At 45.1% G+C, this 22,717-nt stretch overlaps 1 protein-coding gene across 2 annotated transcripts in view; it reads right to left on the reverse strand.

Annotated features, from left to right (window-relative positions):
• The window catches only part of GNAO1 (G protein subunit alpha o1), a 173,776-nt gene extending 161,714 nt beyond the window's left edge, over nucleotides 1-12,062 (reverse strand). The window contains exons 1-2 of one of the 2 annotated variants that reach the window (XM_041765158.1): nucleotides 10,878-12,062; nucleotides 10,639-10,681 (exon numbers count right to left, since the gene is read on the reverse strand). In XM_041765158.1, the coding sequence (XP_041621092.1) occupies nucleotides 10,639-10,681; nucleotides 10,878-10,995 (161 nt within the window). In that variant the 5' untranslated portion in view covers nucleotides 10,996-12,062. The remainder of the gene's footprint in view (nucleotides 1-10,638; nucleotides 10,682-10,877) is intronic. The other variant, XM_041765157.1, reaches the window with a different exon arrangement.
• Between the last annotated feature and the right edge of the window lie 10,655 nt (nucleotides 12,063-22,717).

Raw genomic sequence — 22,717 nt, forward strand, 5'->3', positions numbered from 1 at the left:
GCAGTCTCTGACATTTGTGTCAATACCAGGTTGCCCAACCATACTCTATACCCTGTCTCTCTGCCTGTCCTCTTAGGGCTCTGCTCCTTCTGCTACTGCTTTCCTCTACCTTTGACATCTCTATCCATCTGGCCCTTTCCTTTCTGCTTCTCAGTGGATCCAGGTTCCACCATGCTAGTCAGATGAACAATAAAAATAAAGCACTTGCTCAATTCTATTCCCTCCCTCTCTCCCTCTGTCCCTTTCCTTCAATAACCCATGTTTCTTTTCCAGGGGCCTCCATTCACGGCCTCCACTTGCTCAGTTCCAGTTACTTAACTCCCACTGCAGTTTGGCTTTTCATCTGCCGCTCCACTGGGATTGCTCTTGCCAAGTTCACCAATAATTTCCCAGATCCACTGGAAACCCATCAGTCTTCAGCTTATTTGACTACTGCAGTATCTGACTCAATTAACCTCTTCCTTCTGGAAATTCCTTCCTTCCTTGGCTTACATGCTGCTGCTCCACCTGGCTTCCTTTCCATCCCTCAGCTCACCCCTTCTCGGTTTCCCTCACAGGCTCCTCTTCCTAAATGACTGTCATATCCTGGAGCTGGAGTGTATGTGAGCGGTGGGGGATGCATCCTCTGCCTTTTCACTCAGCCTGGTGAGGTGACCAACTTTCATGGCTCCCACTGCCCACAGCAGCACAGAATCTCAAACTGACCCTTCTCCCTGGTTTTGCCCTATGTCCTACCCCACATATCTGACTTCCTGCCAGGGATCTCCATTTGGACGATCCACAAGAATCACCAACAGGAACAAAATATGTCATTATTTTTCTCTGCAGGCCTTCCCTCTCCCTCCTACATTGCTCCATCTCAAGGAATGGCACTATCACCTCACCAGTAGCCCAAACCAGGAGCCCTGGACTCATTCTTGTCTATATCCTTTATTTATTTTTAAGGATTTTATTTTTTACAATTTTTAAAGACTTCATTTACTTACTTATGAGAGACATAGAGAGGCAGAGACATCAGCAGAGAGAGAAGCAGGCTCCCCTCAGGGAGCTCAATGTGGGACTTGATCCCAGGACCCCAGGATCACGCCCTGAGCTGAAGGCAGATGCTCAACCACTAAGCTCCACCCAGGCGTCCCAGATTTTATTTTAAGTAATCTCTACACCCAGTGTGGGCTCATTCTTATGACTCCAAGATCAAGAATCACATGCTCTTCTGGATGAGCCAGTCAGGCGCCCCCTTGTCTATATCCTTTAAAATGAAGTTCCTTGGGGCACCTGCCTGGCTCAGTTGCTTAAGCATCTGCCTTTGGCTCAGGTCATGAACTCAAGAGTCCTAGGATCAAGCCCTACATCAGGCTCCCTGTTTAGCAAGGAGTCTGCTTCCTCTCCCTCTGCCCCTCTCCCCTACTCATGTTTGCTTGCTTGCTCTCTATCAAATAAACAAATAAATTTAAAAAATAAATAAATAAAATGAAGTTTCTCCACAATGTCTTTCCAATTGACTATCAAATAAGTTCAATTATTCCACTGCCCAAATGCCTCTTAAGTCTGTTCCCTTTTCCTATTCCACTGCTTTAAGTTCTTAATCTTTTCCTACCTGGATCACAAAAATAACTTTCCACCTGGTCTCTTAACCTCCAGACACGACTCCCTCTAGTCCACACATATGATCTTTTACAAGTGCAAAAGATGATCCTGCCACCCATTTCCTTGGAACCCTATGGTTCCTGAAAATTCTCATCACAAGGAAAAAAATCTATTACCTGTGTGTGGTGATAAATGTTGACTGGGCTTATTGTGGTGATTATTTTGCAATTTACACAGATATCAAATCATTACATTGAATACTTGAAGCAATATAATGTCATTAATCACACCTCAAATAAAAAATTTTTAAAAAGTCCTCCTGGTGGCATCTCATTGTATTCAGAATAAAATCTAAAGTCCTTAGCATAGTAGACCAGACCCTTCATGATCTATCTCTACCTCCTCCTTCCTCTGTGTTCATTCCCCTTTCAGACTGAGCTCTAATCAAACCAACCTATTTCACATTCCCGGCCTGCTCCACGTGCTTACATATCTTAGAGACTTTCTACATGTTGGCCTCTCTACCTGGCATTCCTTTTTCCCATCTGGCTGGCTACCATCCATTTTTAAGACAGCCCATGTGCCACTTCCTCCCTGAACTTCCTGCCTAGAGATGGCGTCCTCCATTCTCCTATAGCCTTGTGGGCTTCCTGCTCCTGAAGTGTGTCTTTTACATGTTGCTCCCTTTAGGCTAGATTCCAGAAGGGCAGGGACCTAGCTAGGCTTTCCTCTCTACTTCTATGACACCATGTATACATCCAGCATACAGTAGATGATCAGTAAATGCTTATGGATGGAAAGATGGATTGATTGATGGATAGATGGTTGAATGGACATGTATATTATTGTTCTGTCTTTCCCAAGTCTGCTCAGAACCACTTGCTTCTACCAAAGCCAAAGTCTTCGGTGGCAACTTCTTTCTGCTGCCACCCACAAATGGCCCACACTTCTGAGGCAGCAATGGGAAATGATTTCAGGAGCTGTCCAGATGATGGTTAGGAAACACTCTGGTGTCAGAATCAATGTCACACGTGAGGATGGCCACCACCTCCACCTCCAAAAGGAACCCAGCACAAATCAAGCACTTGCTATTCTTTCAGCCACTATTCAACCAACACTAATGCCGATTCCATCTGCTGATGGGCACTGGGTCCCAGTCTACCAGCTCTCCTTTGCCCACATTGGTGGTGGTCTAGTAAGAACCATGTAGGGTTAGAATGGAAAGGATGTAGGCTTTGGAATTAAACAAATCACAGTTTGAATACATCGCTGTTACTTAAGAAGCTGTGTGGCCTTGAGCAAGTCACCCAACTTCTCTGAGCCTCGCTTCCTCATCTGAAAGATGGAGTTGATGGCTATAATTTCCTCATAGGTTGATATGAAAAAAACAAATGAGGATTATGGATCGGATTGAAAATGCTGAATGCTACGATCCTCAAAGGTTTCCAATATTATTACTCGGGCTTATGTATAAATGAGTTAGAGTTCCTTGTGAACTGTATTTCTTTCTCTTTTCTTATCAAACATTTATGAAGCGCTTCCTATGTGCCAGACATTGGGTTCAATGCTGTATTATGAGCAAAATCAAGTCACTGTCCCTGCTTTAGGGAGCCCTGGTAAGGAAGGGGCACCAAAACTAGTAAAGGAGACAGATCCATCACACACATAATTGATTGACAATATGTAACAATTATTAGTGCTCTGAGACCCTGAAGGCAGGTGACCCAGGGCTGATTTTATGGCATGGAGAAGCTGTCCCTACAAAGTAACAATCTTCCACAGAAAACCTGTCAGTTGGCTATGACATAGAGAATCCAGGTAGATTCTTGGCTATGGAGTACTATTCTTACATACTCTTCCCCTTTTCTCTTTCCTCCTTCTTGGTTGAGAAATTAAGTGAGTAAGGGGACAAGTTCAGGGCATTGACTATTAGCCTTGGAGGATTTTATTTTACTTTAATTTTTTTGTGCTATGAAAAGCACAATGTTTTTCCTCTTCTCTGTAAAGAAAATTAGAACTAAAGATGGCTCAGCAGATAAAAGCTGTGGGCGGTAAATACTCCCACTATTCCCCCTTGCATTTCAGGCTTCTAGGTTTCTCTTTGCATTTACTGGATCTTAGATCTAGAAACCTGAAAGAGGCCTGAGAAATTCTGTGGTGAAAGCCCACATTCTAATTAAGAGATGAACAAACTGAGGCTCACAGGGGCTAACTGACCTGCTCAAAGTCAAATTAGAGAATGAGTCAAAATTAAAGCACAGTTCTCCCCATCCTCCCCTTTTACTGGTCTGCAAATCTCCCAACCGCTGGGATCTGAGGCACCTGAACTCAGGCAAGTTCCTTCACCTGCAGGCATCCCTGGTTGAGCCAGGCTGTCTCCATTTCTAAGAATCCTGGAAGCCACAGACAAACCACTTCTCCCTCTAGCATGTCACTGGGGCTCTCCTCCCAGAAACATCCTGTTTTTTACTAACAGGACACTTTCAGATCCTCCTCTTTGGTTTGAGAACCACATCTGCATGAAAAGTTTGGTTAGAGGTGGTTTCCTCAAAATGCCTTTCAGGACTATGACTTTTCTTGGCCGACAAAGCTTTGTGGTTGAGGTTGCTATTCTGCAATTATCTTGGCCTTCAAAGAGCTTTCATAGGTACCCCCTACCCCCGCAGGATGGAACCGTAATTGGTGCTTTTATGTTTAGAACCTCTTGCATCAAAGACCTCAAAAACCCTGAAAATGAAGGCAGTCCCCAATTCTATGGACCACTTGAAACAGGGAAGGAGTTGGGGGAAACAGAACCCCCAAAAATGCAAGGGGAGAACCACTTGTCTTGACTCCTGGTCCAGTGCTCTTTCCCACAGTTTGTAACATCACTCCAGCCTCATGGACTGAAGCAGCTGCACCATCAAAAATGTCACATCAGTTATGACAACACAGTGAGTTATATAACTGGTGCTGCAGAGCAGGCAAGGGGAAGAAGCCACGAGCATGAACCACAGCACTCCCCTTCTGGCTCCCAAGGAAGATAAGGCCCACATACTTCAGAAAAGAACTCCATATGGGAAGGGAACACCCACTAATCAGTCAAAGGAATAAAAACTACAGCTGACATTTGTATAATGATTTCTAGAACACTGTTATAAGGGCATTTCATATACTACATTATTTACTGTTTGCAACAACCCTATCAGGTATTTTTATCATCAGCCCCATTTCACAGGCAAAGATACTGGGGTACAAAAAGTTAAGTAACTTGTTTAAGGTCACACACCTAGTTAGTGGCAGAGCTAAGATTTGAAGCCAGGTAACCTGGTTACAGAGTGCATGCTCTTAATCACCTCTCAATTTTAGAGATGCCAAATGGCTTCTCTAAAAAAGAAACTAGCTATTTTCTTGAACCGGTAACAGGCTGCTGCTCCTTCCTCTCCTTTCCCTCTATGCTAATGATGGATTTGCTGGACGGTTTCTTTTCTAACCAGTATTGTGTTTGAGCAAGAAGCACAGGATAAAATAAGAATGTGATGCAAATTTAAACAAATGCTTAGAATGGGGATCATTTGAGCACCATTAAGCTGTTTATGGTGATGCAATCCATAAGGTAAAAGTACTCATAGTACCTGCTGTTCTTAAATTCATGTAGTATGGGTACACACACACACATTTTCTTTTGTCAACATCAAAAGTTGTTCTTTGCCAGTGTCAAGTTTGGGGGTAACCCTTTCCAATATGTTTTCTCACTTTGAAATCATCCCCTTCCCAGCTTGTCTTTTGTCTTTCAGATCACAATGTGGCTCTTATGATAAAGGTCTCTCTAGCTTCATAAGAAATGAGAGCCTGAAGACACCCTGGGAGATGGGGAACCCAGTCCCTGCATCCAGATGGACTGACCACATGTCAGAAAAACATTTAATATTCTGCTCACATTAAATCTCCAATGTTAACAGAAATAGGGTACTGTGAGCAGCTGAAGAGCATGAGTGACCTGCCCTATCTTGAGCAGATGTGGCACACTGAGGAGCACACTATAATCTGGGGAGTTCCAAGTGTTAAAGAGACCAGAGAGTACTCTGCCTCTGAGCACTGTGAATCTAATCTAGTCCCACACAGAGAGAACAGAAATTCCGTATTCCTTTAGAGCCATGTTGATCCTGAATGAAGCCTCATCCATTTAATCAGCTCAGGAACGACCCTTTCAACCAGCAGACAGGATCCAACAGGTAAGTGAGGTTCAAGGGTTCCATGGGCTGATTCCTGAGGAGATCAGGTGGACTGTTTGCTACTCTTCTGGCAGGAAGGTCTGTTGGTATTTACAGCTCAGTGAACAGTAAGCAGGGAGAGAGCACCATCCATCAGCAAAGGAGAACTCATCTGCTACTTGATCTGACATTCTGTTTGCGCTCACACAGTCTCCAGAGAGCAGGGTGCATCCATTTGAATAAACATGGAGACAGGAGGAAGGGGGAAGGGCAAAGCAGGCAAAGAGATGATTGCAGAAATAACAAGTCCACAAATCTGAAAGAGTAGCTCTCCAGAGTGCTGCCTCCATGTGGGACCCTTTGGGGATGTGCAGGGAAACGCCCCTTTAGACGGCTGCACTTTTACAGGGTAATGGCTGCGGGTGGCCATTCCCTTCCGCTCATGATCACCACTTAGTAGGCACTGAACAGCGCAGCGTGCTGAATGAACACAAGCTCACCATGAACCTAAGCCAAACAGGAGACACCCTACGTAAAAAGGCTGGGTCAGCTGGGGGCGGAGGAAACCACCAGCTTTTGGCAGCAGGTGACTTCTTAAGACACCCTTCCCCCATAGGATGGGGTCTGTCCTCAAGAATCATAACCCACTGTAAGGGCTGGGATATTTGTAGGAGAAATGACATCTTCACCAGGCAAATCCTAGAATTTGGCACCAAACAGGCACCCTGGGAGTGCTCCATTTTACCGTGTCCTTTTACATATAAGGCCAGCAGCTTGCAGACCACGCCTCATTGCCACCTTCTAACTCTATCTTCCTAAAAATCCATTTACTGCTCCAGAAACAGATAGCCTAGATGTGACATCACAGAAAAGTCAACACCTCAAATGAGAGCAAACTGTGGTGCTTACAGCAACTCCACAAGTTCATTTCACATTTTCATCAGGCTAGCCCAAACAGTTTGTCACTGTTCAAAATGGGAAGTCACTTAAGGCGATATTCTGTTGCTTCCATACTTCATAAAATATAATTCTTCAAGAGGGCTCTTTGTAAGGCTTTTGGTAGTTAAATAAAATTAACACCTCCTTTAAAAATTTTGGTTAGTCTGAATAAGACTCCCACAGATTGCAAAAATGATGAGGCCATATCACAGGTAAGGTCACAGCCTCCTAACGAGCAGAATTATTTAAATACCACATATTAAAAAAGGTCACTGATTACTCATGGTGTGTGTAAAATTTTATTTGTGCTGTTTCAATTATTGTTGTTTATGTCTCAGTGCTGAAATGTTTTGGATTGTCTGACACAGAGCTCCCAAAAGTGAGCTCATGATCACATATGCAAAGAAAAAAACACCCCAGCAAGCTATGTTCAAATGAAACTTTTAATAAAGTATTAAGAATCAGGCTTTTAAAAATGATGGTCTAATATGTGGCATCTGTTAAATGGACAGAGGTTTCCCACTATAACATGTATCAAGCAGAAGAATTTCAAAGGTCAGTTTTCCTGCATTTCTAGCCTGATGTGGGTGTTAACACTTTGTTCTAAGCAGCATATACGATCAGCCCTTTGTCATATAACTTCACTTACTAGGGCATATATGGAAGCCAATCAGCATGCCACAACACAGATGAGAATATGAACTCAACGGAATGGCTCTTTGCTCTTCTGGAAACGCTGATTTAAAAGGGTCTGGAGATGTCTGAATATCAATATTCTTTCTCTCAATATAACAGGAGCTATTAAATCCCGGACCCCATTAGGAAATCATCAAGTTCTCACAGGGCAACCACCCATGGAGAACTCTCTAATTCCATCTACCTAAGTGAAATAAAGCAGCATCCAAATTAGTTCATACATATGGCCTGATAGGTTGGTCACCAATCACACTGCATAGTCAAGTTCAAAACTGCCTTCTGTAAGTGCCACCCACATTTTGGACCCTGCCCCACCCACAGTACAGATCTCCTGACTCAAGTGACTCTCGGTCAAGTGGCGATTGGGGAAAATCATCTCTGCAAGGGAGGACTCAAAAGAATTTGTCACTAGGATACAGTGACACCAATCCCACATTTTGTGGTTAATAAAACAAGTCCTGCATCCAGCTTGGCACAAGGCCCTGATCTGATTTATTTCAAGCCAAGCTGGAGGGCTCAAAGGAAAGGCTGCCATTCATGAATGCTTCAGGAGGACAGGATGCCAGGGTCCCTTGTGGCAAAATCTACATGGCCAGAAGTCTTTCTCACTGACCTTTTGAACAAACCTAACCTATTTCCTAAAGAGTTAGTATATTTAAAAATATATTTTAATAATTTTACCTACAAAAATCTCAGTTTTGCCCAACATTTTTCTTCAAAAATGTATCCTGTGGGTGTAAGAAACATGGGGGGAGGGGGTACAGGGAAAAGAGAAGATATGCTCTGATATCTCACACGTCAAAGGCCTGCCCTTTTCCCCCTCCTCAGTGTAACTAAATATGAGCCACATAAGACTTTCCTGGGAAAAGCCTACTTACAGCCTTCATTTAAGATTTCCTGCCCCAGTATATAATTAGGAATTTTCTTTCATTCTAAAATGGCACACCTATTTCCTCGGAGAGCTCAGCTCTCTTTGAATAAAAAAGGCAAGATACCCTTTGGGGGGCTCAGTATATATTTTTAAACTTCTTATTAAATCAACCTAATTTATATAGGACATGTTCGGGAGAAGCAGGGAGGGAGTTGCCTTGGTGGATGCAAAGTTAATTTGCAGACTCCCCCACCCCCGCCCCCCACCCGCGACTTCCCTGAGCCTTCCCGAATGCCTTCGGCCCCCTCCGAAGAGGCTCGGTTCTCTCCGCTGGGGCCCCGACTCCGTTCCGAACACTGCCGAGTCCCTCCGAGCCCCGCGCCCAGTCCGCACCGAGCCGAGCGCCACCGAGCTGAGCATCAGCGACTTTTCCGGCCTCAGCTGGGCGCTGTCCACCACTTGCAACGCCTGAAACCTCACTCAGCCCGGTGGCTGGGGCTTCTAGCCGGCTCCGAGGCCGCCACTGCAGATTACAGACTCCTGAAGTTTTGAAACACCCCCTTCTGGGAGAGAGGGGTGGCGCTGCTTGCATTTGCCGACCCGCAAGGGCTCCAGGCAGATGCAACATGCACCTTGTTGCAAAGAGCAATTCCCCAGGCCCCGCCTCCCCATCCATTTGGGCTGCACAAGCTCTAGAGGAGCCCCAGGCCAAATTACCCGTGGCTCAGAGGGGTGCGGCGAGCCGAGGGGGCCTCTGCAAAGCAAGCCCCAGGGAGCTCTCGAAGGAAAATAAGAATATGTCAAGCAGACGTGGGGAAATTGTCTCCGAGTCGCTATTCCCTACCATCATGGCGCCGCCTAGAACCCGCTTGTCATGCCTGTTACACATGCAAGATTTTTTTGCATCTTGGTTCTGAAACCGCAAGCATGTTTTGTCTCCCACCCACCTTTCCGCGAAAGGGGTTTTTATTTTCCATTGTTTTCCTACGGGATGCAATTACTTCAGCTATTCTGTCAAGTTGAAAAATAATCATTTTTGTTTACTGCACAGCAACCCCTAATTAGGAGCTGTGTGTGCACGAAGGTGTCACAGCAAAGCGACGTGGAATCCTCGCTAAACGGTCTTAACGTCCCGAACTGACAGGCCAACGGAAGCAGCAGGGCCAGGAGGCCCCGAGGGCGCACACCCCTTCCCCACAAGCCACCCCCTCCCAAGCAAAGCTGCCCGGTGGGCTTGCCAGGAATTGCGGAGTGGATGGGGCAAGAAGCAAGCTTCGAGAGTGGGAAGGAGGGGCGAGGCTCCTAACCGACAAAGTGTGGAAGGGAAGGAATATCCCATTTTGTTTTAATTTTCAACCATCACTCAAATCCACCCCCAGTTAATTAGGAGGCGAAACTGATATGTAAGGCAGAAGGGGGCGGCTGGCAAGTGGGGCCTGAAATCCGCATTGAGGGTAGATTTATAAGGAAGGTGGCCTATGCAGAGTGTAAATAAATACATAGATAAAGGCCAGGGAGTGAAGGAAAACTGCCCATGTCAGGAGAGCAAAGGCTGGGGGGAGGGGGGGAGCAAGGGCTGGGCATTCAGCCTCAACCGGCATCCCCGTCCACCTCTGCCTTGGATATTGCTGTGCCAGTCATATCTGCTTGGAAGCCCACCCCTCCCCTACCACATACCCCTTCCCCTAACCCTAGTGCTTCTCAGAAGGGGGAGGGGGGGGGGTAGAAACCACAACCTTCAATTCAGCACCAAATCCATGAACAGCAGACACTTGATCCTCCACCCCAGTCTAGGGCTGGGTCCCTTCCACGTTTTAGCCAAGTTCAAAATCACTGCCCCAGGAGAAGAGCAGGGGCAAGTGGGATTATGGATGTGGAATGGGTGGTGGTGGTGGTGGTGGTGGTGGTGGTGGTGGTGGTAGTGGGAGGGAGGGAGGAGAGAGAAATACAGAATGAAACAGACAATAATGGAGGTAGTGATACACCCAAGGAGCAAGAGTAATGATTAGAATCATGCCAATAGTGTGATGTTCTGATCAATATGGCGGACACTGCCATTCATACAAACTACAGGCGCTCCACTTCCCTCCCTCCCCCCCCCCCCGCAAAAAAAAAAAAAAAAAAGAAAGAAAAACCACCCACCCGGGAGTTGGGGTGGAGGACCCAGAACCAACGTAGGGCGTGGGGGAGGGGAATCAAATCCAGGTGTGTGTGTGTGTGTGTGTGTGTGTGCGCGCGCGCGGGCGCATGAATCAGAAACCAGGCCTGGAGAGCAATGTGGAATGAGCAAGATAATACAAATGACAAAAAATTATTAATAAAAGTACAAATCCCAATGCCACAGGGACTTACTTCATCTGCTTCACAATGGTGCTTTTTCCTGATTCTCCAGCCCCTGTTGGGACAGACCGGGGGAAAAACTGGTGAGTGTCAGCTTAGGGGAACTGGGGGGGGGGGGGGGGGGAGGCATGCGAGGGTGGACCGAATCGGGGGACCAGGTCTCCCCAGGCACGAGCAGGGTGGGAGAGCGGGCGGAGGCGGGTGCGGAGCGTTCGGGGTCGGGAGATGGGGGTGGCAGCCCCGGTCCTTACCCAGCAGGAGTAATTTCACGTCTTTGGCGGCGCTGATGCCATCCTCTTTGAGGTTTTTCTCAATCGCCTTGCTCCGCTCGAGGGCGGCTCTCTCCTCTGCGCTCAGAGTACATCCCATGGTGGCCCCTTCCCTGCCACAGCCCGCACGACTCGGCTGGCACGGCTCCCCGGCTCGGCGCGCCCCCCACCCCCCCAGAGAGCAGAGCCTGGGCTCAGTGGGGAAAAACAAAAAAACAAAAAAAACAAAAAACAAAAAACAACAACAACAACAAAAAAAACCACGATATCCTTCCCTTGGCTGAAAACAAAAATGTCGGGAAACCAGAACCCCCCAAAAAGACAGCCGCGGACAAGATCCCAGCAGCGGAGACTGGCGGCAGCGGGCGGGCTCTAGGGGTGTGGAGGCGAAGGTGGCCGGGGTCTGGGGCTCCGGGGCCGAGGGAGGAGGCGCCCGCGGTCCGAGGAGGCGCGGGCTGCAGGCACTGAGGCTTGTGCACGACCCAAAATAAATAAAATAATAGTTGAGGCAGGAGCCGCAGCCGGAGCCGGCGGAGGGTGGGGTGGGGGGCAGGGTGGGTCCTCCTGCCGCTGCTGCCGGAGGAGGAGGAGGCGGCGGCGGCGGCGGCGGCGGCGGCGGCGGCGGCGGCGGCGCGGGGCGTGGAGGGAGCGAGTGAGGGGGTGCTGCTAGTGCATGTGCATCGCGGGTCCTCGGCCGTCGGAGCGTCCGCGGCGCCTTCGCCGACCCCCGCGCGCAGGGCAGGGCTGGGCAGGGGGCCGGGCCGGGCCGGGGGGCAGGTCTCTAGCGGGAGGCGGCGTCGCTGTCTCCCAAAGCTCGCATCGCTCGGTGGAGCCTACGGGAGAGGGAGAGGAGCGCGAGGGAGCCGCGGGCAGCTGGCAGCTCGAGGGGGGAGAGAGAGAGAGACGCGGGGAGGCTGGAGGGAGGGGAGGAAAAAATGAAGGGAGAGCCAGCGAGCGCGCGCGCCACAGCCCGGGCGGGGGAGGGGGCGAGCGCAGCGCGCGAGTGCGCCAGCGGCTCTGCGCACCCCGCACCGCAAGCCGCCCGCTGACGTCAGCAGGGCCGCGCGCCGGGCCCCCGGGACGGGGAGGGGGGCGGGGGGCGGGGGAGGCGCGCGCCGGGGCCCGCGTCAGCCGGCGGCGGCGCGCGTGCGCGCGCGGCGCGACCTCCCCTCTCCCGGCGGCCCCCGGCCCGCGGCTCCGCGAAGTGGGCGCGTGCGGAGCCTGGCGGGGCGGAGCCTGGGTCCGGGCGCGCGCCGGGGCGTCCCTCCCTCCCCGCCGCCCCCGCCCCCGCCCCCGCCCCCGCCGCCGCCGCCGCCCCCGCCCCCGCGCGCGCGCGGGCTGCGCCGACCTCCTGGTCAATGGGAGCGCCGCCGGCAGGTGGGCCCCCCAGCTCGCGCCCGCGCTGCCTCCTCGGTTCTCCCGCCTCCGCTCCATCTTGGCTCCGGCCGCTCCGCTTCTTGGTCACTTTCCAGCCGCCGGGGCCGCGGCAGCCGGGACCCAGGTGACCCCAGCGAACGTCGCCGGCGGCGTGGGGGCAGCTGCTGAGTGCCCGCTTGCTGCGACCCAGCCCACCCAGCCCACAGGCATTAATTGAGCACCTAGTATGTGGGAGAGGAAGCCGTGAGAGAGGAACGACAGGAAGAGCCAGAGCCGGCCTGGAGTCCGGGAGCCCGGGCCCCCGGGGCCATCGCGGCGCCTGCTCCTGTTCCCGGCCGCGGCGGTGGGCGCGGGCCGCGGGGCCCACCCGGGAGGGACGCGTCGGGAGGCACAGGCTTACTCGCAACCCAGAGTCTGAAACGGCTTTTACTCATTTTGCAACGGTTTAGCTCGTTTGAAGTCTTGAGTTCCCTCGTCCTGCCCCTTCCCCCACACACAAATACGTAAAATGAATTTTAAGTAGATTTTTGGTGAGAAAACAGATTTCCTTTCTTCCTTTCATCAATTCTTAAAAACACTTTTCTCCCCATCTCTTTTTCAAATAAAGACCCAGAAACCCGGGTCGATTACTTCACATACAGCTAATCAAAGACCGAGGAAACACGTACACATTTGCCAAAAACCAGGCATGTTCTGGGTGGTCCCTGGGATTTTGAAGAAACTAGTTCTCCACTGCACAGAATGGTTTTACAGTGAGTACAGACAGCCCCAGGGGCCCTCCTAGAGAAAGGGGCCAATGGGAAAGGTTGCATGCGGATAGGACAGGCAAGAGGCCAGGGGAAAACTTTTTTTTTTTTTCTAACAGTTGGGCACTTCTGTGGCTCTAAAAGCAAACTTGTTTGTTTCATTTCAACAATAGAAAAGAGCACTCCTGTTTTAGAAACGTCACCCAGCATAAAAATATATTTGCAATGGGGATGTGGGGTGGGAGAAGCGAAGTTAAGGCCCACCCAGAAAAAAAAAAAATTCTTTCCCTTGAATTTTTTAATGTGTTGTCTCTTTCTATAAATAGCTATGTCAAAAGTTATATGTAATGCAATTTGAATATTTAAATTTGAATCACGTTTTATGTATTCTAGGAAACTGACAAAGGACTGGTAAAGAATCTGTTTTATAAAATAAATAACTTCACTATCTCCCTGCTCTGACCCCCTAGCCTCCTTTTGATGTGTCTCTGGGGAGGGAAACTTACGGGATAAATCTGGTTTGCTTAAAATCAGTATGTCACCAAAAATTACCCTTCCAGATCCAAAACACAGCTTTGGCACTCAATATTCTATACAATCTATTGTTTCCTCTACAGCCTGCTAGGATGATCATGCAGATCTATCTGATACAGGGAAAAATTCAGCAACTTCACCCAGATTCAGTTTTCCCCACAAGGCTGCATCTGAAAGACCAAAGAGGTAAGAATATAACCACTTCTTTGAAAATGATGGGTCAGTCTTACATTTGGATCCTCTTTCATGTCAAGTCAGTTTTAAGATTTTAGGCTGTTGGAATTGTGGCTTGTATGGTTAAATCAAACTATCCTTGCTTTTTGTTATATTTATTCCTTCTCGGTATCATACCTAGTATGATGAAGGCACAGACCTGTTTTTTTGTGTGTGTTCTTCACTCAGTACTTTTTTTTTTTTTAAGATTTTATTTATTTATTCATGAGACACCCAGTGAGAGAGTCAGAGAGACACAGGCAGAGGGAGAAGCAGGCTCCCATAGGGAGCCTGATGCGGAACTCAAATCCAGAACCCCGGGATCATGACCTGAGCCAAAGGCAGATGCTCAACCACTGAGCCACCAGGCATCCCTTCACTTAGTACTTATTAAGCACCTATCTACCATTTAGATAGGCACTATAGTAGATAGGCACTATAGATGTTGTATTTCAGGTCTGTCTCCCTGTCTTCTTTTTCTGGGTCATTTTGCACCTTTATAACTGGGCTTCATAAAACTAATTATAACCCACTTCATCTGTATAATGCTTTACAGCTAGCTCACTGGGTGCTTTTGTAAAATTTACCTCTTAGGATCCTCCCATGTAAACCTCAGTTAGGCACTGTGATATGGGGAGTGTCACTGCAGAATAGAAAGAGCCGGGACTATGAATCCAGATCAGCCTGGGTATCCATTTTACAGTTGAGGAAACTGAGCCTCTGACAGGGCAAATAACTTGTTCAAGGTTAGGCCATCATTAAGTAATAAACAGAGCTCCTTTTATAGGTTTGCAGACTATTCGGGCGAAAAACATCGTGTAAATATATAAAGCATACTTTCTAGACTCTGAGAATGCTCATAGCCCCAGAACCCACATATATCTGCACTCCTCAAAGGAAATGAGGATGGGAACATCCCTGTTCTCTGAGTTGTTAGTAAGTAGATAATACCACAAGTGTTTAATTTGTCCACAATTAATTCCTGTGGGAATGGAGAAATTACAATCCTAACATCAAGAGTGATCAAGGACAGATTCCATTTGCTTTTATTTTGTATGATCCTCAGAATTGTGTTTCTCTGATTATTGTTTTGGTTGGAGAATCATGCGCATTTACTGTACCCTCAGTCAACCATCTCCCTTGCCATATACACACACTCTTCATCATATTTTAAGTTTGAAAAGTAGGGAATTAGAATGTTGCATATACTCTCTATAAGAGACAACAGCAAAGCCTATGTTAAGTTGCCTTTTTTACTACATGTGGCTCCTAATCCTAGAAGACAGTAATTTATGATAAACACAAGATTCCACAGTTCTGAATTATAGAATGTGGGCTCTGATTAGATGAGCTGAATTTCCCTACTTTTTCCCATTTGTGATTACTTGAATTAAATATGCATGCATTGACAATATACTGTGTTTAATATATTGGTTTAGATTCAAAGGAAAGTTTAGGTAGGCATAAGCTTGGATTCTTGAAATCCTGGGAATATTTTTTTCAAAACCATTCACATCAGAATTAGCTGGGGTGCTACTTAAAAATTCAATTACCCGTCTTACTTCTACCAAGTCAAACTCTTCTGCAATCTGCATCAATAGCTACTCCCCAGATGATATTTATGTACACAAAGTGCTAGATATTATACATTATATAGAATCTGTATGTGCCAATTAATTCTGCCAGGAGCTTACTTTTTTAAAGTTCAAATACCTCACGTTTATGAATTCAACTTTATGTTTACTAGTTTTTTATATTTTTTGTCAAAGGAAAATATAATGAAATTTGCTATTCCTTATGAACACCATTGTCATGGGAAGAAAATAGACTAACGTGTAGTGCACGAACTAAATGAATCCACACTAAATGTCAAGTGAGTTAGGCATTTTAGGGAGAATGTAGATCACTAGAGCTTTTAAAATTCCCCAGTAAAGGTTTCTATTCATCTATTATGAAATTAATAGCTCACAATCTAACCTAGTGGTCAACATAATTTAGAAAAATGTCTGAGTCGGGCTAAGAGATGATTTAGTGTTTTCTGATAGATATCTGGCATTAACGAAGGATGATGCTGATCAAATTTTTGTTTATAGCCTTAGAAGACAAGCTCCCCCCCCCCCCATTCAGTCCATATTCAACACTTTTATGACTGGTATTATTTTGAGCACATCTCTCAGACCTACCAGAGTAGTGGTTCTCAAATGTTGAATGGTGCTAAGAATTACTTGGGATACTTTAAAAGATGTGGATTCCTGGGTCCCATCCCTAAACTTTCTGAGTCAGCAAGTCTGAGATAGGGCCTGGAAATGTTCGTTTTTACAATCATACCTTTCCCCCTCAGTGATACTGGTACAATTTGGGAAACACATCATTTGGAAACACATCAACCCCTTTGAGGTGAGGGGGTTGTCTTACCACTTGGTGTATGTCCCAAAAGGTCAAGCATGGCCCACTGTCCACAGGTCATCAGTTTTAATACTCATAAACTACATTCATCTATCTATAGGCCAGGGTTAAATCGGATCATTTACCAAAGTTCTCCCCAGCTCTGAGACTTTTTGATTTTTCAATCTAATAGAAATTTTGTGACTTGATGATTTGAGAAGATTTTTAAGATTGAGTAAGTTTAAAAAGGTAGTGGCTTGTTTTCAAGTAAGGTTCTGGAAACTGAAGTGATACGATTTTTAATAAACAAATGGGAGATTTATTGGCATTTGGTGAGAAGAGAGCATATGTCAAATATTTTTGAAGTCCCCATCAGAAAATTCTTTGCTAAGTTTTGTGTCTTTTTTGTTATTTTGTTGAGTTCATGAAAAAAAGTAGTTTCTTTATTTATAATTGTTAGGAATAAAGATGCCAAGGGAAGAAATAAAGGTTTCGTGTGTTTTTAAATGAAGGGACTTGCATGAAGGAGCAGATTAAGACTTGTAGGTAATTGAATTGAGCTCTTAAGTTATTGAAATTCATTATGTGGTCACTCTTAAGAACATTATTTGTTGAGCATACTTTGATGGTTCAAGAACCCCAAAGAGGGTGTGCTTTCTGATTTTTCTCAATTTAGGATAGCAAGAGAATCCCCCCCAGGGATGCATTTGGCTGAGACTGAGTGGAAAGTTTGAGGGGATAGGACTAGTGCTTTCATATTGGTAAGATTGACCAAGAGCTGAAATTGAAGTTAGAAGATTGGCTTAATATGAAGGCATCACCTAGCAGCCTGTGGTAGGTGTTAGAATTTTCTTGGAAAAAATCTTTCTTTAGAAATAAAGATTCTTTTTGTTATGATGGGAATAATAGGACTTTTCAAACTCCCTTGGCTGAAGCTGACAGATAAGATTAGCAGGTATGTATTCGTAAAGTATTTATTTAATAATTACTAAGTCCTCCAGAAGACAGGAGATTTCCTGACATGAAAGTTTCTTGCATTATTTATCATATTTTCTTTCTCCATAGAGCCTTTCATACGTGTAGCTCCAACATGTTTTAGACATTATCTCATTGTCTTCTATAAGCTTCAAGGTCCAAGGAATTATCAACACATTGCTCTATACAAATAGAAATGTTTTTCTTTGTTCCTGTCAGTTGTATTTGTGAAAGCAAAAAGTAGGTGAATTTTATCTGAATCCAGTTAATTCCAGTTTGAACTGGCTGTTAACAAGTATGACTAGGGGGACAGGATGGGAGGCATTAACTAATTCAAACTTATTAGAAGTGGGTTGAGGGTAGAAGTAGGTTGACTAGACTGATTTAATTTTGTGACCTGTCTGTATCCTCTACATGTGATTTGGGGGTGTTCCCAGAGTCTGCCAAAATACCAAGAACATGCTGTTCCAGTGGGATAACATCATCTTAAGTTGAGCCGATGTTTGTACATGCTATCTATTCTCCAAAGGCCTGAAAAATCCTGACCTCTGTGACAGAGAAAAAACATTTTAATGAAATTCCTATGTGTGTAACGGGGGCACATCTATAAAATTGAAGAAGGCAATTTAGAGAGAGACACATTTTTAACCAGACACCTATCCCATAGGACTTTTAGTTAAAATCATTCGGAGCTTGAAGTAGAAAGAAAAGAACTGAACTGATTTTCCTCTCAAGCTGTCTCTGTCGCTACTTCTTCTCATGGCCACCATAGCTTTTGGAGAGGGCTAAGAGGAGAGGAAAGAAAAAGAAGGAGGATGATTCTGAATTAATTTTATCCACTATAAATTAAAACCAGTGCTGTTCCGAAAGACCAAAGAGAAGACATATACAGATTTCAGTAAAAACACTGAATGTAGTACTTTAAAATGACCAAAATTATTGAGGTGGATGCCTAAAAGCAATCTTAAAAAAAAAAAAAATCAATGGTGTGATCTCGGATTAAGAGGTGGATGAATGGGGCTTGAAAAGAATTGGTCAGTTTGATCATCCTTTCTTTTGATTCTACTACCTCTGCTTTTTCTAGGAAAGAAGTGACACCAGTCATTTCTCCTGCAAGAAAATAGTGAGAAGAACGACATTTGGCCCATTCTTGCCTTGCTAGTGTGCCAGTGTGTGTGTGTACCGTGTGCCAGATTCTGTGCTAGATGCCAGGAGTAAACTGTAGAATACAACACACATGGCTCTCTGGCATCATGGTATACATAGTCTCTGATCTTTGAATCATACCATCTCTCATACATTATTTGATTTGATCCTTTTAACAACTTTGAAATAGCCAAGATTTCTATTTACATTTCATGCATAATGAAGTTAAGCTTAGAGAAGTTCAAGTGATTTACTGAAGATCAGCTGATAAATTTTGCGATCAGGATGGTCACCCTAATTTTCTACATTCTAAGACAGTGACCTTCCTGCTACTTCATGCTACTTCCCCGAGATCCGAGCTTCAAAGATTATATCTAAGTTGCTCTTTGAAATAGCAGCTTGGCTAATTGTATTATTCACGTTTTCGTTAGTTCTTACCTTACTCAATAATCTTCCCTTGCATTAGCAGATATTATTGATCATCATAAATGGACTTTATCTAAGCAATTTGTGATCCCATGATATTTATTCCAATAAATGATTCCTAGTTCTTAATACAGAATAAATTATTTTTATAACACACAATTATTAGAATGCTCTCCATGTTTTGTGACACCCCCCCCCAAATAAAACAGCTAGAAATGCAGAGTAGTTGATGTACAGCTGTTAAAGGAAGATATTAGAAAGCTTTAGTTCCAGTAGACTTGGACAAATAATAAATGAAAGTAATTTTGAAAACTAAAAGGAAGTGATATCAAGAAAGGCAGCAGAGTGGAAAGAACACTGGACTGGGAATCAAGAGACAGAAGTTTTGGTCTTGGTTCAGCCAACTTTGGGACGTTCAGTTCTTTTTTCCAGGCCTTCATTTCCTTAATCACAGAATTGAATTTCAGGCACCTGCTGTATTCTACATACATAATTCTAAATCTGAGTTAAGTGGACAGAGATCCTGGAGAGTGACATTGGGGAGACTATAGGAGGCAGAGCAACATTGGCCCCACCAATGGAGCAAAGTGAGAAAATGTTACAAATCCATTCAGTCCTTGAATCTAAATCTGTCTATTCTACTTTTGAGGGGATCCCTGGGTGGCTCAGTGGTTTAGTGCCTGCCTTTGACCCAGGGTGCGATCCTGGAGTCCTGGGATCGAGTCCCACGTCGGGCTCCCGGCATGGAGCCTGCTTCTCCCTCCTCCTGTGTCTCTGCCTCTCTCTCTCTCTCTCTCTCTCTCTCTCTCTGTGTGTCTATCATAAATAAATAAATAAATATAAATAAATATATAAAATCTTATTCTTTTGAAATGATTCCCTTTCCTCTTTTCCTCCCTTCAGATCAAGAATGACTCCTCCATAGCTCTTACAGCATTTGCTTTAGAAATAGGACATTTTTGTAAACAAAACAAGCCAGTATTATGAAAGAACCATAGCTCGACTTTGATTTTTCAACGTAGGAGTGACACCACTCTTAGATATACTGTATATATATTTTTTTTAACGCACATCATGAAGAGGTTTTCTCCAGATTGCCTCATATTCCTTTCAGCACAGCAGTCAGATAATGGCTCATAATCACCACCCAGTTGATTTTGAGCATATTTCTTTGTGGGTGAATGGGATGAGTGGGGAACATCCCACAGCACTGGAGAGGGATAGCCAAGGGAATCCTATAGATCCCCGGAGTGAGACAGCTAGTAGTTAAGTAACCAAAGGGGCAGAAAAGCTTGAAGGGTCCAGCCTTCTCTCAACACCCTCTACTAGATCTGTTCAGCCTTACCATTGTGATTTTCTCTGGCATTGACTCTAACAGTTCTCCCAATGCTTCATTTACTTCCCACACTCCCAGAGTACATCTGCCAGATTAGTAAGCACTCTATTAGAGACTACTAGTTGCTCCCTGCCTGTTTGCTGAGTTTCATCGAGGGAATAGAGGAATTCGGCATATACTTTCACAGCTTTAGAGATACTAAGCACTAAGCTTGAAAGAACCAAGGATTTACGGGTTCAACTAATAGTGAGATAAAAATTAAAGTGTTTCTTTCCCTGCAAAAGTAATCTGCTATATTAAAAGTGAATTGAGGGGATCCCTGGGTGGCGCAGCGGTTTGGCGCCTGCCTTTGGCCCAGGGCGCGATCCTGGAGACCCGGGATCGAGTCCCACGTCGGGCTCCCGGTGCATGGAGCCTGCTTCTCCCTCTGCCTGTGTCTCTGCCCCCTTTCTCTATCTCTCTGTGACTATCATAGATGAATAAAAATTTAAAAAAAAAATTAAAAAAAAAAAAGTGAATTGAACAGAGAATACCTGGGTTCTGTACCCTGGAGTGACTAGGCTGTGACATTTCAGAATTTCTTGGGAGTGAGGACAACTTACTATTGGCTCCAAGATCCACTTACCCTTTGTTCCCCTTAGGAAGCTATTCTATTTAGGACTCAACCTCCTTTACAGCTGGCTGTCTGCATTATAACTACTGAGAAGAACCACTATAACCCCCATCACAACATCCTGAGGCTTACGTCTGAAACAGAATTCAAGTAGGGAATGGGAAGTTGGGTCAGATAGGTCCTTTGCAGTTAGTCCTTGCTCCCTGAGGCAAGCTAACTCTTGTAATGGGTCCTGGACTGATCCATGCTGTGACCAAGGAAATCCAAGAGCCCCTACATGTGCTTTTTGGTGGCTAAGCATTAAATCAGTCTCTGTGCTGGTTCTTCTTTGAGCCAGCCCTGGCCCTACAGAACAGCCTCTCACCTTGGTCCTTGTGACTGGTTCCAGTAATAGGCTCTTTTAGGTTCTTTCTGGCCCAGCTTTGGTTTTGGAATTCTACTTTGATCCCTTCAACTTTATAGAAATTAGAATACAATTATTAAACCTAAGTCTGCATGACTTACTACAAAGCTGCCACATCTCTGAAGTCCATCATCTATCTGTTTGAAACTTTACCTATTGCTAATCCTCAACTCCTAACACCTCTCTCCATTTTTGGTCTCCATCTGTTGACATTGTAGGGCCTTCCTCCCACTCTCATAATGGTCTACATGAACTATCTGCTTACTGCCAAATTCCCTTGACACCATGTCTTGCCTTCATATTTGGAGTTTTTCCTTTTGGTGCTCATTGAATGAATCTGCTACCCTGTCCAATTTTAGTGGTATTGTCCAGAGTCATTCTCAAACTTTAGTGTGCATTAAAATCACCAAAAGTGATTATTGAAAGTGCAGGCTCTGGGGCTTCACCCTTAGAAATTGTGATTTAGTAATTCTGAAACAGGGCTTAGAATCCTGCATTTAAACATATATCTCTAAATAATTTTGAGGTATAGATAGTACAAAAACCGCACTTCGACAAACTTGGTCTAGTCTCTGGACCTTGATTATTCCTTAGGCTCATCCCATCACCAACCAAACCTGACTTTGACAAATCATGAGAAAATCACTTTTCCATGAGCATTTTCTGAATATCACAATCGTTGTATTTTAGAATATTATTTTTGTTTCTATTTTTCTGTTTACTGGAAACTTTACAGAGGTTCTAATTCCTAGCTGTTAAATGGCTAGTAAGTCATTTAAACATACTACAATTTAAAGAGTTCAGATTCTGGTTTATGCTTTGGGCTCTGACTTCTCTGTGGTGAAGATAGCTAGGTGTCTAAGAAGTGTGTGAATCAATGTCTCTATCAGCAGCCTGCTTTTAGGACAGTGGAAGAATGTGTCTTCCTCTTCTTGGGTCTGGATTCATACTTAAATATTGCCTTGATCAATGTATGACATTATAGGAGTATCATAAATTCATGTATAGATTGGCATAAAAATTAAGGAGCTGGACACAGGTGCCCTGGAGACAGAGGAGTTCAAGTGTAAGAGAACTTCTCTGTTATAGGGTTGTGGCTTATTGAGGCCCACCCTGGTCCAGATGCAATATTCCTCAGATTCAGTTAAACATTTTTGAAAAGAATACTTCAAAGGGCTTGTTTTGTACCTTCTACTCCATTATATCAGGTATGTGAAAATGCACTCCCAGTGATGTAGAAAAAGTTCTGAGTCATTTGGGACCCCCAGGGGACATCAAGAAACCCAGGGCAAGAGTTCCGTTTCTGGTCAAGATGGAGTAAACAGTATCTGCCTGTTTATCCTCCCTCTTGGAACAACTAGAAAAAAAAAAAAAACAGACAAAATACATGAGAATGTATTTCAAGACCTTAGACATCAGGCAGTGAAGGACACTGATTCCTGAAAGACAGGAAACAAATGAGATGATCCTATGATTGCCACAGTTTACTGCCTTAAGGGAATTTTCAGTCTGTGGTACAGGGAGGGAGAATCCAGGTGGAGTTCAGCAGACTCCTGGGTTGAGCAGATGGAATTGAGAAACCAAAATGACCAAGGAAGCTAGAGTTCTCATTACAGAGTTCTGGAGGGGAAAGATCTGCACGCAGAAAGAACTCTGGATATCTGCAGA

Source organism: Vulpes lagopus, chromosome 8 (assembly GCF_018345385.1).
Source record: "Vulpes lagopus strain Blue_001 chromosome 8, ASM1834538v1, whole genome shotgun sequence".
In the NCBI taxonomy this organism is placed as follows: domain Eukaryota; kingdom Metazoa; phylum Chordata; class Mammalia; order Carnivora; family Canidae; genus Vulpes; species Vulpes lagopus.